Source organism: Ciconia boyciana, chromosome 5, assembly GCF_034638445.1.
Source record: "Ciconia boyciana chromosome 5, ASM3463844v1, whole genome shotgun sequence".
NCBI lineage: Eukaryota > Metazoa > Chordata > Aves > Ciconiiformes > Ciconiidae > Ciconia > Ciconia boyciana.
In genome coordinates this window covers 47,945,784-47,962,532 of record NC_132938.1, presented here as the reverse complement: position 1 = coordinate 47,962,532, position 16,749 = coordinate 47,945,784, and the positions used below count along the sequence as shown (strand labels likewise).

Below are 16,749 nucleotides of genomic sequence, written 5' to 3'. Positions count from 1 at the left end.
TACAGACCTAGTAATGATCAAGTAGAGAATGCATTTGTCATATGGCAAATATGCGAGGGAGGGAAACATTAAAGAAACAGGTAATGGAAAAAAACTGTATATTGAAAGGCATAAAGAATATGAAACAAAAAGAGGCCAGAGTGCTGTCCCAGAACTTCAGGAGCTGTTTCTCATCAGGGTCGTGTAGGATTGTGTGTGAGGAGAGAGCAAATGCTGTGCTAAATATCTGGAAAGACTTAGGCAAACCAATGTATAGCTTTAGGAGAAAAGGAGGACAACTTGGACCTGCATCCCTGACATGAGTGTGCATCCTATAGAAATGTTCAAGGATGTTGTCTTTCCACATAGGAGGTGATACTAAGGCAAAAGTTACTCAGAGCATAGCTGGAAATCTCACCATAGCTAGGCTTGAAGCAGTGGATAGACCAGATGGGGCTCAAAGGTAAAGCCAACAGGAAAGACATGGAAGCAGAAGACTCCAAGTGGGGAAAAACAGAGAGCATGAATAATTGCATTTATAAATGTTTCTCCAGCTTAAATGAAGCACTTGTTTATTATGAGGCATTAACTGAATGGTGCTGATACATATCTGTAAGTTATTAGAGGGGAATCAAGTTTAAAAAGAAATTGCTTTATTTCACTTTAAAATGCCTGTGATCCCGATGCCAGGCCGGTTTGCCAGCATTCCCTGAGCAGCAAGTTGCACTCTTGCTGCCTCTCGCAGCCATGCAGCATTGCAGCGGTGATGTCTGCAGGAGATCTGGGGAAGGGGCCAGTACGTAAGGTACAGAGGGGTTGTTGGGGTGGCAAGGTCCCAGGCGTGGAGAGGATCAGAGGGAGTGCAGAGAAGCAAGTGGGGCAGTGAGGCATCCCTGGTTTCAGCCCTCATGGAACAACTTGCTTTCACGTGCTTGCTCCATTTGTGATAGATAAAAATGGCATCTGGTCTGGAGACTTGGGATGTTTGATATTAGTAAAAAACAAGCCATAACAGAAACATATGATCATACTTAAAAATACAAGCAGCTGTTGTTCCTTTTTTATGACAAGAAATTGGGTAAAGGCATAAACTTTTCAGTATATATCCTAAAAATTAAAAGCTTGATGCCATTCGTAATTGAAGGTGAGGAGAAGAGGTCCCTGTAGTAGAACGTCTAAGGGTCCACCTGGAGGTTTTCAATAGAAAGCACTGCTGTGTCAGTAGAGTCAGTGACTACGACCGACAGTCACCAACAGCAACAGTGAAGATGGCAGGATGAAAACAATGCCCACAATCTGAGAATCAGCCAGAGATGGAGAAAGCCTTCCATGGATGCATAGCTACTTCTCCTCTCCACCAGATCCTGGGTACCAGCTGACGTAAAAGCTGTATGTTGCCAGCATACGCCAAACCCCCGAGTCCATGCTTTATGACTCACACCCCCTCCAACAAAAACCCTTGAAATATCAGTGCCATTTTAAGCCCACAGGTTTATCGATGTGACTGTCTGATTAAAGTCAAGTGGTCCATCTGGCAAGATCAACCTGAATCTGTAGAAAAAAGAGAAAATTCAACGTAAGCACTTCTGCTGTGTTTGCTAGGAGCTGCAATGGTTATGCATTTACAGGCAAGAAGCCATGAGGAAGAACAGTTTGGCCCCCTTTAGCTCATAGCGCCTGCAAGTAGATGCTGTTCTAAGCAGAAGAGAAAATTGTGCAACCTGGTGGTAACTGCTGGCCCTGGCTTTTTATTGGGAATCCTCAGTAGGAGTTTGCGTGTGTTTCCTAGCAATGTAACATCATACAGTGAGAAAAACAAGCAACAGGGAAATGTTTTGAAGATGAATCAGTTTCTTTTTGCTTTCACTGGTGGCGTGATTACAGGGAGAGGTTGCACTGTTAACTATAGCAACACCCCTCGATTCGAAAAGTCACATTTTCATCAAGCCCATTTATAGAAGCTGTCCCCCACAGATAATGTGCTGATGACTGGAGAGAACGTTTGCTAAAAGAATGGCTCTGGCAGATGATAAATAGTGCTATGCAAGTGGTGGTAATAGCTCTAAACCCAGTTATTTTTAAAGGCAAGTAGTGCTATTGCTTGCCTTATCTCGTCAGAGCCACGTCTAGGCTCTGAAACCTGATATGGGTTATGTTCATCTCTGCTGATTTCTAATATACCTGACCACTGTGGTGACCTGATCTTCCCATATTGTCTTTTCCCCTCGAGTGGCACTCCAGACTCAGATTTTTCTTGTAGAACCACCAGAAACCCAGTTTACATTTTATGTTGTACAGAAAACCACAGGCTGCTATCTATTTTAATAGTTCCTGACAGCATTTCAGGTACAGGGTAGGTACTTTCTGCTCTAGTGACTCACGTATCCATCCTTGGAGATAGTTCAGAACACGACTGTAAAAAGGCCCCGAGCAATCTGCTTTGAGCAGGGGATTGGACTAGATGATCTCCAGAGTCCTTGCCAGCCTCAGCTATGCTGCTATTCTGTGGCATTTTATGTATAAATATTTTTTGTGCTGTACTTTGCAGTTAGTGTGGTAATGAGAATTTGCAAGGAATATAATATTTGGAATGTGATAGCAAATTCCTGCTGAGCTCCACCAGAAAACATACTCAGCCTGAATACACACTACTGTTAAACAATCATTACTGTATTGATGATCTACATCTATCATTATGGCAAGAGCAAGAGAAGAGCACAAAACAAGTGGAAGAAAGATTAATGACAGAGTTTGTTAGAACTACTCCTTCATCTTGTATGGAAGACTCTTACACAACTGGCAGCACTAGTGACAGATCTGCATGCCAGAAGAGGTTGGGTTGGGTGCAGCAGAAGAAATGCTTTTATGGCAGAGCAGAGGTGCTGTGTAGGGCAGAGAATGCTGCATTACAGTAGGGAGGCACTTCAGCCTGAGGGACGCGTGCTGAGCTTGACAGGCTGCCAGTGCTGGAGCATGTTTGAAGCTTTGCTAGAAATTATGGACAATATATTTCTGCTCTCAAAATTTCTTGAACCCAGAATGATGGCATTTTATATTACACTTCATCCTGACGGATAAAGAGGACTTGATCACAGGATGAACAGTGAATTGAAAAGGATCTTTATTCTATTTGCACAAAACAAATTCAGTCGAGTCCTGGTATTTTTGGTGCTGTGAAAGGACAGATTTGACAAATTTGAAAACTATTTTTCTCATCTGGGTGGAAGAATTTAAACAAAAAATATGAATGATGCTGGTGAGCTATCTAACAATGTTCGAAACAGCTACAGTCCAGAAGGGAAGCTAAAGTAATTTAAAAAAAAAAACCAACAACAAACAGCACAATTGAAAACAAACTCCCCAAAGACGGAAAACTAACTGAGCTTCAAGCATTTCTCTTTTCTTCTCACTGTCAAATAGATTGATAGCAATTAATATAAGTTGAAGTCCAGAAAATAGGTGTAGATAATAGGTGTAGATAACAAAAGGGATATAAGCTTAGCATAACTGAGGGCAATAGGAAGTTACTTTGCATGTATAGCAAAAATACAAAAACCAGTAACAAGAGTATTGGTCCAATACTAGAGAGAGATGCTGTAAGTATGAAGAATTAGCAGAAAAGGCAAAAGTGTTGAACAAATATTCTGCTCTGTGTTTGGGGAAAAGCCAGATATATTCAATCAGATGATGAAATAGCTGTCATTGACAGTAGCTAATGAGGATGTTAAACAGTAGCTATTAAAGTTAGACATTTTACAGTCGAGATTTCAGCTTAAGTAGCATCTAGGATTTTTTAAAGAGCTGGTCCATGAGTGCTGTGGAACATTAATGTTGATTTTTTAATAAATCCTTTAAAACTGGGAGGGTTCCAAAAGACAGCAAGAAGCTAACATCGTGCCAGTACTTTTAAAGGCTAAGTGGCATAACATGAATAATTATAAGCCTGACATCAATCAGTGGAAAATATTGCATAGCTAACAGGGAGCTGAATAATAATTATTATTCATAAGTATTAATTATCATTAATAATATTCATAATTCAGACCCATGTTAGCTAATAAATTTAAATGGGTCAGTGAAATTAAAGCTGATCTGTGTTTACTGATTTAATCAAACTGAATATTATCAATTAGGTTGACAGAGGGAATGATGTGGAGGTAAGAAACTGAAGACATTTGACTTGGCTTCATATATCGGCCTGGTTACATCATCTGAATTATGCAAAATCAAGGTTAGATTTGTTACCATCTGTAAGTGCCAGCGGTTAATCAGACTAACTATAGTCGTGCCTTGTGACTGAAAATTGAAGCCAAATAAATTCAGGTTAGAAATAAGGTACATATGTTTGTGAGGAGCAAGGTCATGGAAAAAATTCTTCATTCTGGATGTTTTTAAAGGAAAATCTGGTATAAGTGGTTTGGGCAGTGAATGTGGAGAGTGATGAGGAGCACCAGAAGCAGCAGGGGGGGCGATGGGGAGCTGGTTCCCCCTCCCTGCCGGTCTGCATGCGCAGGCACCACTTCTTCCTTCTTCTTCTCTTTCCCCACTTTCTTACCACGTTATTCCCCTAACTCCGCAAGCGAAGGCTTTCTGAGCCAGGTGCGGTGCTGCCGCAGTGGCACGCCCGGCGCAGCTCTGGGCACCACGGCATCCAGGGCAGCGGCAGGTGCTGAGCTTGGCAGCGGGCACCCATCAGCCTGAATTTTGTAAAAGGTGAGAAGGGATCATCGCAAGGGGCCTTCTGGCTTCTAGGAGTCATTTCAAGTATTTCTGAGCTGTTCATCAAAAGGCAGGTGTCCTGTCCAACATACCAAACCTAGACAAGGTGTCCCAGTCCTGGGAGAAACGGGAACTAGGTCTGTGTTTTGGGCCAAGCCCCCAGAGCCATGTCACCTTCCCGTGCCCTCCTCAGCCCCCCTGCCTCCATGCTGGAGGGACGAGGAGCAGCTGCCCGGCTCCATCGAGGACGTGGGGAGGCCCTGTGCTATTCCAGCAGCCTTCCCTTCCCAAACAGCTGCTCCCCATCCCCTGCAGGGGAGAAGCCATAGATCTGGTGGAAGCATCCTGCGGGCTGGGTCTGGCCCACAGGTCACGGTGCTGAGGCAGGATAAGGCAAATGATATTAAATCTTTTCCAGGGCCAAGTTCTGTGTCAGGATGAAGTCAAAAGGATATAAGATTTAACAATGTTTTACTTTCTTTACAAGTCTTCAGTGTAGTACTCTAAAGTCAAGTCCTGCAGTAACATTTTCCACAGAAATGGTTCCTGTAGCCTTTGGTAAGTGTCAGGAATATCGTTATGCTTCTAGCACAAACCAAGACAGGATGAATAAAAAGCAGATAAATGACTTTTAATATGTATTATCTGACTTTGTTTAGGGAAAGCTGTAGGTCGACTGAAGCAAATCTAAATTAAAACAACAGAAATATCGGAGAGTTGAAGAGATGTGTGAGAAGAAATTTTAAAATATGTCTAGGCAGTGACTGAATGTAGAAAATAGAGCACATAGATTTGTAAAGCCAGGGAAATGAAAGAAATTATCTTTAAAAGTAACATATACTTACTAAAGAAAAATTTGGGCCAGGTGGCTCCTACAAGGGAAATTGTGTCACCCTGATAAATCAGTACTACAGCTGACACTAAACGAAGCAGAGCCCTGTGAACATGCTGCGAACAGCCCTCTGCTTGTAAGGCCCAGGTGACCTAGAAGCCATTCCCTCAGTTCTGTGTCCCGCAAGTGACTGAGAACCGGCTTGTAACAGCCTTCAGGGGAGCACTCCCTAGATACTGCAGTTGGAACAGGAATGTTCTGTATCGTAAATGAGAGCGCCTAGGCTACAATTAGTGTCACTGAGTTTTGCAATATATCGCTGATAGTATGAGGAATGGACTACAAACTTGCAATCCAAAAGGAGGCTTATAATTTCATACATGGTTCTATTTCTTGTAATGGCTTTACTAAATCCTAGTAGTTTTGACCATGGAAAAAATGTAATATTCCTGTGACTGTGACTCTTCAGTTAACATGCACCCCAGTCCTGCCAGTTGCCCTTTCATTGCACAAGGGTCCGCTTTCTGTCTTTATGACCCGTATCGTTGGGTATGATCCAATTGGAAGGAACCTCTCGGATCACTGAGTGACAGCCCCCATGTCACCCAGGGTCACATAATCGTGTTCATACATGCCTCAATCACCACCTTACTAGACAGTTTGCCCCTGCTACTCCAATACTGAACACTGTCCCAGACCATCAGCTCTTTGATGACTGTGAAATAGATGCAGGAGATTTATATATATAGTTTTGCCTTACCATCGTGGAACACCTATCTTGTTTTTCTTCTTTTATAACCTGTAATCTGGGTGTTGTTATGTAACCTGCACCTCAGTTTTAGTGCATTGGTTTCAAAATTTACTGTTTCCCTGAGAAATATAAGTCTGGCAAACCTGGGGAGGTTTGCTGCTCCTGGCTGAGGGAATAGTGCCGTGCTTCTCTTCCACGTTCCACCAGAATCAGCCTTGTCAGTAGTGGGAGTAAAAGCCCCAATCGAAGTTTAGATCTCTTCCTGACTGCCACAGATCTTTTCATCCAGGATACCTTGACAGTTGTTATAGAGAAGCTAATAATGTTTTCCAGAATGTTTTTATTCATCCGTAAGTCTGGTACTGCATTTCACTGTTATTATTTTAATTACAAAATGTGATGATGCAAATATCCTGAACCATCAGCCTAGAACTGCAGAAAACTCAGGGCTGGAGAGAGCTGAGAGTAAAATGCCTGAAGGCTTTGTGAAGGAGAGATAAGCTACTGGGAAGGAGGGATAGGCAGCTTTTGGAAGAACCAAGTTTTATCATATCTGTGGCTCCAGGAAGCCCTAGTGAAACGTATGTTAATGTCAGTTGCCCATGTGTATAACCTGATTTGTGAAGCAACATTTTTTCCAACTAACTCTCAGGTTATATATGTGAACAAATGGCCTTATTAATAATGCAGTTAAGTTTCATAACCCGTATTCTTTTTTTTTCTTTTTTTTTTCTGCTTTACTGTATAAGCCAGTTGAAATGAAACTTTGGGAGAGATTTACTCAAGTCACAAAGCAGAGTACCTTACGAGTAGTCTCCTCAAGCTCCCTGAACAGTGTGGGGGTGGTCCTCCTAGAGATTTGTTGTACCTGAAATATAAACTTTATGAAATCCAAGGAAGCAAATGTAGGAATACTTTTTCTTTTTCCCCCCAAACACTTCAGTTTGAAGGGCACCAAGTACTTTTTTTCTTTTAAATGTTCATTGTATGGGCCAGTACGATTGTCTGATCTGTAAAAGAGAATCATTCACCTGGGGTTACCCCATAGCACAATAGTACTTGATCCCCAAGAGCACTGATGGAGCTGTAGGAAAGACAGGTATTCAGCTGCTGGATTCAGATTTCCCAGTTATAGAGTTCTCCAGTGTACCGATGGGAAGCACTGAGAACGGTGTTGCATCTTTGTTACCTGCCTTTAGAGAGGCACCAAGGACTGCAGGTACAAAGAAAGTGCCTTCTAGCCGTGCAAGGTGGTCACCCTAGGATGAGCTATAGGATCTTGAGCTGGCTACTATGTAGAACCAGAACAGACTTTAGCTGTTGCATCAAACACTGATTTTTAGGGTTAATTCTGACTGTAGCTTCCAGGCCGCAGAAAAATGTAAGTATTGAATAGTATCTGTCCTGCAAGTTCATCAGCACAGAACCGATTTCCAAAAATACTCTCTCCAGAAATACTCTCCCCTTCTATCATCTTAAAATGAAGGAGTCTAACTATAGCAGGTTGCACAGCATGAGGCACCTTGTGCATGAAAAATTACACAATTATGAATGTTTGGATTAGCTTATATGATTGACTGATCATCCTTAAGTACTTTATAACGAAACTATTCAGCAAATTAGGCTGATGTAATGTATCCCTATCAACAAGTAATTTCCTATATGTTTGTTTGTGGTGTTCTCTAGCAGCTGCGTTAAGTTTGTTAATGAAATATGGTGAGTAGATCATGATTCCCCTCACTCTTTATTTCATAGGTTGGTGAGACCAGATGCAAAAAAGTTTGCACTTCGAAATCTGATCTGAGATCCAATGATTTCAGCATCGTTGGAAGCTTGCCAAGGGATTTTGAATTATCTAATTATGACTGTTATGGGAAGCCCATTGAAGTCAACAATGGGCTCGGGAAATCTCAAGCCAAGAACAACAAGAAGCCTCCTCCTCCCAAGCCTGTCATTCCGTCAGCTGCAAAGAGAATCGATCTTTATGCAAGAGCACTGTTCCCTTTTTGCTTCTTGTTCTTCAACGTCATATACTGGTCCATATATTTATGATAAATCTTTTATTTTTTTTTTTCATATGTGTAAAATATATCCCATTTCGTTACCCCTTCCTGGTCATGAAGGCTACTGCGTGAAATTATTTGCATTTGCAAAGCAATATGTTGCATTTTGATGCCATGCGATTGTATGGAACATATGGCATCTGAAATTTGAATGAAAGCATGACACTGCAATGTCTGTGCTCCAGCCAACGTTGTATATAAATGTACAGCATACATCCTGCTTTAGGAATATATATGAAGGACAATGCACACTACATTATAAAGCTGAATAATGCTCTTCAGTTATTAGTAACATACAGAGATTTAAAGTGTTTCTGACAATGAAACTGATGTGCACGTTGAGTATTATTAAAATCAGTATTCTAGTATATGTAGTATTTAACAGCTTTTCTGCTGACTTCCAGAGGAAAAAAAAAACAAACATCTTGTTCTTGTATAATTTTAGACGGTACAGTTGAAGAAAAAGCTAAGTTGTAATTCATATTATTTAGACTTTGTAAGTGAAGGCAGCATTGAATAAGCTGATCTTGTCTCTGTGGAAAAATAAAGAGAATGACTAATTTTGTAAAATCAGCTCATTTAGAAAAAAAACACAACAATTGTATCCATCAAGCAGGCACACTTTAGTGTGTGAGAATATTATGACAATAAAACATTGGGCCAAATTTTGACTGCTGTTTCCTTAGGCACAAACTAGATACAATATGTCAAAAACAAACAGGCCACTTTCTAAACTAAAGGTATCAGGAGTTTTGGAGAAACATCACAAGATGCAGTTCAGTATCGGGTTATGTTACACTTTTTTACATTGCTCATCTTCTGTAGCATCTGGCAAGCCTGCAGTATATAAGTCACAATTGTTTTGTTGTTGCATCAGGTACATCTTACTCGATTTGTTTTGTTTATCCCCTTGAAAGCTTTCAGTTTAATCAAATGAGTTGTTGTCAAGATGAAATCCCATTTTTACCACTAGTTATACTTTTTTTGTTTGCCAATTGTAGCACAGATGACCAAAGCTAACACCTAGCCACCAGTAGAAGTGAAGAAGTGTCTAAAGGTCTAAGGGGCTGAGACTCTTAAATATATCATAAGTCTTTGTGCCTACGTGTTAATTAATGGCTGCCCTCACCAACTCATTGATTTGGCTGATACTTTTTGGAGAATAAGGTCCTATGCGTGAATCTGCTCTGATAGGAGACTGCTATCCATTTTCCAGAGGAAACCCCGTGACATGGAGACTACAGAAACATGATCTCCCCCCGGTGCGTAGGGCAGGACCCGTGGTCTCCCATGGGTCCAGGCTACACCCCTTCGTAAGGGCAAGTCATGAGGTGAAAGGCAGCCAAAAGAAAGCTGCTTGTGTGTAGGCATCTGAGTAGCGTGCGTTCCCTGGGAACACACAGGGACCATGCCTCAGCCCTTGTGAGCGTGCCGTAGGGAAACATGTCTCCTCTTGTAAAGCTGGGGCAACACAGTTAGTTAAAATATTAAAATAAGACAGTTCTCACTAACTTGACAATACATAAAAGGAAGTATGGATTATTGGCCCTTCATAGGTGAGGAAGGGACTGAATTAAAGACCTGAAACCTTCCATAGTGAGGAAACAGACACAATCACACTTGTTGTGCTACATTTCTAGCTCATCCAGGATGTGCTGAGCCAATGCAGGCCACAAGCGGATTGTTGGATCCCTTGGGAATTGCCCACCACCTGAATGTTGTCCACATATGGCGAGCCTGTGCAACCAGAAGGTCAAAAGTGGGAATATAAAAAAAGCGAAGCATGCCATGCTGGTTTCACTGGGCATCTAGCGGATCTGCACGTGCCCAGGGTTTTTTCTAACCACTGCCACTTTGTGATCAACACCCTGTTTGCAATGTTTCGTGTTTGGGTTGAAAAGATCTGCTCTTCGGAATACGGCCACACGCTTTCCGCCAGCTTCCTGGCCACTTCCTCGTGGAGATTTCAGGGAGCCACTTTACCAGGCGGCCACAATTTGTCCTTTGGATTTCTTTCCGATCAGAGGAAATGGAAGGGAAATCACAAATGTTACTGAACTGTGTTGAACCAGAGAAAAAAATTATATCTTTAAGGTCCAGTTCAAAGTTTCAATATTTCTGTCTGTTGAAGGTATTTACAGAATTGTCAGAGACTCTGAGAAGCAATAAGGATGATTCAAAGAGAGGAAGGAAGGGAGGGGTAATTTTTCTATGTGAAATCAGTGCTATATTTATAGACATTATTTATTCTCATACTTGTATTTTTTTCTTACAGTACTGGAAGGCAAGAAAATAATTACCCTGTGTTGGAAATTATATGAATTTTGGAAGATAATTTTCTTGTTCAAACTCTTATTAAATGATTTATCTGTAATTAATGTCCACATTCTATCTGTATAATCTCAATTATAGATTTTATTGTTAAATTAATCTTTGTTCCTTCTTGCTTTCCTGCTTACTTGACGGCTTTTGTGTTTTATCGTAAAACATTTAATCAATACTACACTGTCATTGCTTTCCAACTCACAGAAAAGGAAGCAAAAGGAATGTGCATTGTTAAGATAAAGGCTTTTTGTTCATTACTGCACAAACACTAAGGACAGAAGCAAAGTTTAACAGCAAATTTGAAACAAAATTTAAAATAAAATAGTATCAGCTATAAAGTATTAATTTTCTTTTTACTTACACCAGATAATATTGCAGTGCTTGTATTATCTCGGAATATATTAACTTGTCCTACTGAGCAGTAATAATTGATTTATTTTATTTTTCTTCTTTCCACTAAAGGTCATTGAGAGTTTTGCATACCATATCACTTTATGGTCCTCCAGCACCCTCTAGTTGTAAAATTCTGCCTGTTGACTTATTTCCAGAATGAGGTGCAAATATAAAGCTGTATAGGGAGTATAGGTTGTTACTTAACAGTGATAATATGAAGGGAAAAAAATATTAATAAATTAAAAATAAATGGACATTAAATCAATGGACAGCTATAGAAACTTGCCGTGCAGTATGAATTTAAAATTGTAGAAATTAAGACATTCAAGTAGTAGCAAAGGTGAGGCTCATGAAGTACACATTAGTAACTAGATTAACTAGTCATGATGTCTGAACAAACTGCATGACAGCAAAATCTGTTTCTGAGGGAGAGACCATCTGTGTTTCAGCTGACATTTACTTTAAGTTCTCCTGTTCACTGGTCGGAGAATTACAAATTTTTGTTCTTCCACAAATGGAGTAACAAATTTGTTACTCCACAAATGTTTTGTGGAGTAATCCACACCTTACTTTCTCATACTGGTTCTACTCATGTTTGACACCCAGTTTTAGGAGCAGCTCTGTAGTGGGTTTTGGCACCTCCTCTTTTTTCAGTCTCACGTTAATTCTAGCCGAGATGGCGTGTGTGAGCAGTCTGTCTTTTGAGTGAGGAAGGGAGTCTATTTCTGTAAGTGCAGCGTACAGAAGATTGACCACTTGGAAACATTGCCAAGCAGCTTTCATTCTTCAAAGTCTTCAAATTAATTTGGACTTGGTAACAGGAAATGTGGGTAAAGAGACAGCATCTTCAGTGTCCTATTACCCATGAAAAAGAAAGTAGCAACACTGCCCTTTGGGGTAGTTTCAATGAGTGCGACCCACAGAGGCTGATCTGGTGCATAATCATTTTGAAGGAAATGCACTTCCAAGTAATCTTTATTTGAAAATATTTCAGTCTGAAGAGAGACAGTAACGTAAGTAGTCTGTCACAAGTGTTAAGGTAATCTATTAAAAGATGTTATAATACAGCTGAGACCATTGGTCTCTTCTTCAATTAAAGCAGCTTACTGTTATGATTATTGGATGACTTGTGCTGAGGATATTTATAGAATAGGTAACAATAAATTATTTATTTCCAAGGCAGTGCAACCTGAATATATGCAATGTCAAGGGTTTTTTCAGACTATAGAGGTAACTTAGTGCTGAAGTGAGTACAACTGTGGTGTGTAGCAGATAAGGGAATGATAGGACACTGTTACTTGATGCTTTGGTGTAGTAATTCTGGGATTAGAGAAGATAATGTGGAAAAAAAAAGAAATTCAGATACAGAGAGATTGAATAATATTTTCGTTTGTGTCTACAATTTAATTTAATTGTGTCTAACAATTTAATTGCTCCATATAGTAATAATATGCAATAACAGTTACCTTCTTTATATATAAATATAAAGAATTACTAAAAAAAAGGAAAACGTAAGCTCATCTGTGGTGCCAGAAAGATACAGAAACTAGTTCTTTTTGTCAGAAGCTCTACACTTGAATAAATAATGGAACATACAGAAAACAAAATGCAGTTTTAAAGACACAAAATTCTCATTGTTGTGGTTTTGTCTATACCATTGTATCAAATAAATCACAAACAATCTGGGCTGCTTGCAGCACTCCCTTGCATTTCGACTTACTCAGGAAAGTCGCCCGCCCATCTACCTCCGAGCACCTGTCCTCATTCCTTCAGTGGGAATAGTGTCAGCAGACATTTAAAAAAAAAATATTACATGGCTATTTTGAAGTGAAGTCTTTCTGAAAACCCTTCATTGCTATGAATATGTCTACACTGCAGTCACCAAAATGTCTGCAGCTAATGCAGTCTTACCCAAATTAGCTTTAAACTAGCTGACTTGGGGACGGCTGGCAACGTAGCCATGGTAACAGTGAGCTCGGGCTGGGAAGCCTACCTGCTGGCGTAGGAAATGAAAAAATATACTTTGGTGTTAACCCCCACAAAGCTTTATGCTGCCTGGGCTATTATGCTCAAACAGTTGGTTTAAAGTTAGCTCGTGTGGGTGTTTATCAGCCTGTGTCTGCGAAATGTAGATGTACGTTTTATGACGCATTGTGTGCTAGGACTGAATTATTTTTTCCCACTGGTGATGTGATGCCACTGTAAAATAATCTCTCTATGGGTGTAGATGGGATTTCTGCCGTATTTCATTTTGTGTGCGGACAAAGTGTTCACTGGTAGGGCCAAAAATGAAACTCATTTTCCTGAACCAATGCACGTGTAAACGAATGAGCTGGATTCACCTGCTTGAGCATGAAGGAGGTTGCCTACTGAGTCTAGGTCATAAGACTATCCCTTTTACACGTTAAAAGACCCATTCTGTTTAAAGTTCCTAACTCTAATAGTGGATTTTGGATCATAACCTTTTAAATGAATAATGAGACTAAAGGGACTAGTGAGACTAATGAGACTAAGTCTATTAAAGTCTTTTTTGACTTCCAGGTTGTCCATGGAGGTCAACCGTGGTTTTGAGGGGCACTGATGGCTTTTCAGCATGGTGTTTCTCAACACGTCACTGCCCATCAGGGTTCTGGAGAACAGCATCGACTGACTCCCTCCAAACAAGAAAGGTATTTGAAGGGTCTTCAAGCTCGCTAGTCAACTCTTCTTTGGAGTACTGAGGTAAATCTGAAGTCTGCCTGGCACCATTAGCTATCCACAGAGAGAGCAGGTACATTAAGCACGTGTCTTTTAGTACAAGAAAATTTACGGTCTTTCCCCTTATTTCCTGAAAGTATGGTTTACAGTGACGGAAAACAACCAGTAAGTCAACGTGGGTTACTAAGAGTTTCTATCCCACCGGGCAGTTGCTTAAGCCACATAATGTGCTTTGAAAGGAAGAAGTATGGGGACTGTGGAGTAGAAAGGATAAGGTTTTGGATAACTGTTCTCCACCTGATGAGTTCTTCAGGCTGTGGCAGTGGATAGTGTGGGGTTTTTTGTGTATATCTGTGTATGTCTGTTTCTTTCTATGAATAGCCACAGTCAGGGTCATTTTTCACTTGAGGAAGCAAACTCAAGAGCTTTTTGGGCCCAAGAAACCCTCCTGAGTATAGCAGGTCAAGTTGCTGTACCACTGCCCCCTGCAAAAACCTTTCAACTCAGAGGAATCCTTCTCTAATGCCATAAATTGCAAGAAAAATCCCTGCTGAAACTGCGACTGCTGCTGAGCAGAAAAGCTGTGTGTAGGCAGCCCCTGTGTTTCCACCTTCTTTCACTGTAGCATACATCATGATAATCAATAGCACTGTTTAGCTTTTCTGTTCTGCAAAGCGCTCCTTTTATCAAGACTGAGTTATTTCCTTGGCAATACGCTTCAGCTAGCCTGCCCTTCATCTCCATACAGTCAGAGCAAAGATCGTGCGCGTGACTCTGACGGAGTTCATGAAGGCATCATGAAGGGTGATGTTCAAGAACAGATGAACGGTAATATATGAGAAAACCTGGGACTCCCTTGTTTCTCAAATGTTAACATTATCCGCGTTATCCTATTTTAGTTATGTCCCTATAACTCAGAATATTGTGTTACTTGGATAATACCTCACGACATGCATTATATTTTTAAGTATATTGAATCATGAATTTCTTGTCAAAAGCAGAATACAAAAAAAAGTAGTCCGTGTGACTTTTTTAAAAATGTTGATTTCCTCTATTAACCTTAAAACTTGCATTTGACCCAGAGGCTAGGGAAATACATTTCTCAGTGTTTAATAAGCCTTACGTTGTCATAACAGATTTATCAGTGTCTCAGGCAGACTCGTTCTTTCAGATTAATTTGTTTGTTTCTTTGACTCCCAAAGGCCAGCTCATTGGAAAACATTAATCTGAAGACTGGCTATTTCAAAGGCATAATACTGACAGGAACTGACTGTAAAGACTAATGGTTTTGACCAATACCACTCTGGCATCAGTTTCTGCTTTTGACAAAGCCTGTCTTGCTACCTGCTCCCGCTTCTGACAAATCCTGTTTAGCCTCAGCCTACTGGAGGGTGTAAAATCTTTGTAGGCTTTTTAAAATATCTGTCTGATTGTGTCAGCTTCTGAGGCAGCTCTGCTTCCGTTCCCCTCCTGGATGTGCTTCAGGATCAGGCTATTACAGAAACAATCTTCTTTTTCCAAGCAAATACAAATGATATACAGCATCCACCATGAGCTATAATCTACTTAATGGAATTAAACTTTAGTCTTTATTTATTAATTCTTCATATTTTCTAGTTGGTTGTTTCCCCAAGGTGAGAACTTCTTAAATAAATAAATTTCTTAAATGAATAAACAAATGTGCACAGCAGCAGGAGAGGATCACATTGGCCCTGCTTGTTTTCTCTGGACTTAAAGCTCTGCCCTTGCTGTGGTCTTAAAGCCAAGAAGGCTTCGGAGGATCCACTGCTGCTTAAGTCGTTATGGCTGCCCTACAGAAGCATGGAGACAAGACAAGAAGACATAGAAGACATAGAAGACATAGAAGACAAGACCCCCTGCGAAGGACCTGCCCTATGCAGCTGCGTTCAGTGCAAACTAGGCAAAGAAAACACAGCTCGGTTTCCCAAAGCCTGTGCCTTTGCAATAACGTGTTCATCACATTTTCCACTTGACGAGTTTTCTTGCAACAGAGAGGCACTTTATTTAGAAAAATAACAACGACAATGCCATAGTAATATTCCCAGACACTGCAGTTGCATGGGAGGATTTTAAACCACTAGTGTAGAATACGGAATATTATGAATTTCACTATGGGAGATTGTAAACAGAAAATGCGTATCCAAGTTGGCAGCACTTTATTATCTGTTACCCATAAGCATGGCTTTATTGCTTTATTTATCATATGCTTCCATATTGTTCACATTTCAGGAACATCATCTTAAAATGGGAATTTTTCTAAGTACATGAATTATTAAAGCATATTGTGGTTTATCCTATTTTTTTCTACAGGAATATAAGAAAGAGATAGTGTCTTTTATATTACAGTGCTCTTGCAGCAAGTTTACTAGTCTCTGTGAAGAAAGTCTTGATGAAATTAAATAGGTGGAAAAAAATTTCATGGAGTGTGCAAATGAAACAGCCAGGAATGAATCCATTTATGCAAGACTCATGCTGAGAGTCTGATGAGCTTTGACAATGGGAATAAATTATTTTGGCTGAAAGGAGATTCCAGCCTTAAAAGACAGGACAACATTGAACCTTTCAACAGTTTTCATTTCTTGGCTGAAAAGAAAAATATAGCTTTATGGAAAAGACCAGGTAGTCTTGTCCATATTGACCTCATATCTGAGCCTGGCCAGCACGCTCTCCCGTAATACAGTCTTTCTGCCAGTTTGTGCTGCAAGAATTCAATAGATGAAATTATTTCTTCTCCGACCAAGCAGTAAAACGACTGCTGTTAGCTGACTGGCGCACGGTGCATGACTGAAGGCATTCCTCTGTATACAGCGTAAGTTTGAACATCGTACCTAAGTGACGGTCTGTAGCTCAGCACAGTATCCAGTAACTAAAGAGAGACAGGTGTCCCTTCCCCAAGATCCCCTGTGCAAGTTTGGCAGGCTATTTCCTCTCTTTTCTTACATTCTTCTGCATCAAATGATAGATGATAC

The 16,749-nt window shown here is 40.4% G+C and overlaps 1 protein-coding gene across 2 annotated transcripts in view; it reads left to right on the top strand.

Annotated features, from left to right (window-relative positions):
• Window positions 1–10,527, top strand: part of GLRB (glycine receptor beta) — a 52,163-nt gene extending 41,636 nt beyond the window's left edge. For both annotated transcript variants that reach the window (XM_072861784.1, XM_072861783.1), the window contains exon 9: window positions 8,037–10,527. In XM_072861784.1, the coding sequence (XP_072717885.1) occupies window positions 8,037–8,333 (297 nt within the window). In that variant the 3' untranslated portion in view covers window positions 8,334–10,527. The remainder of the gene's footprint in view (window positions 1–8,036) is intronic.
• The last annotated feature ends 6,222 nt before the right edge of the window (window positions 10,528–16,749 follow it).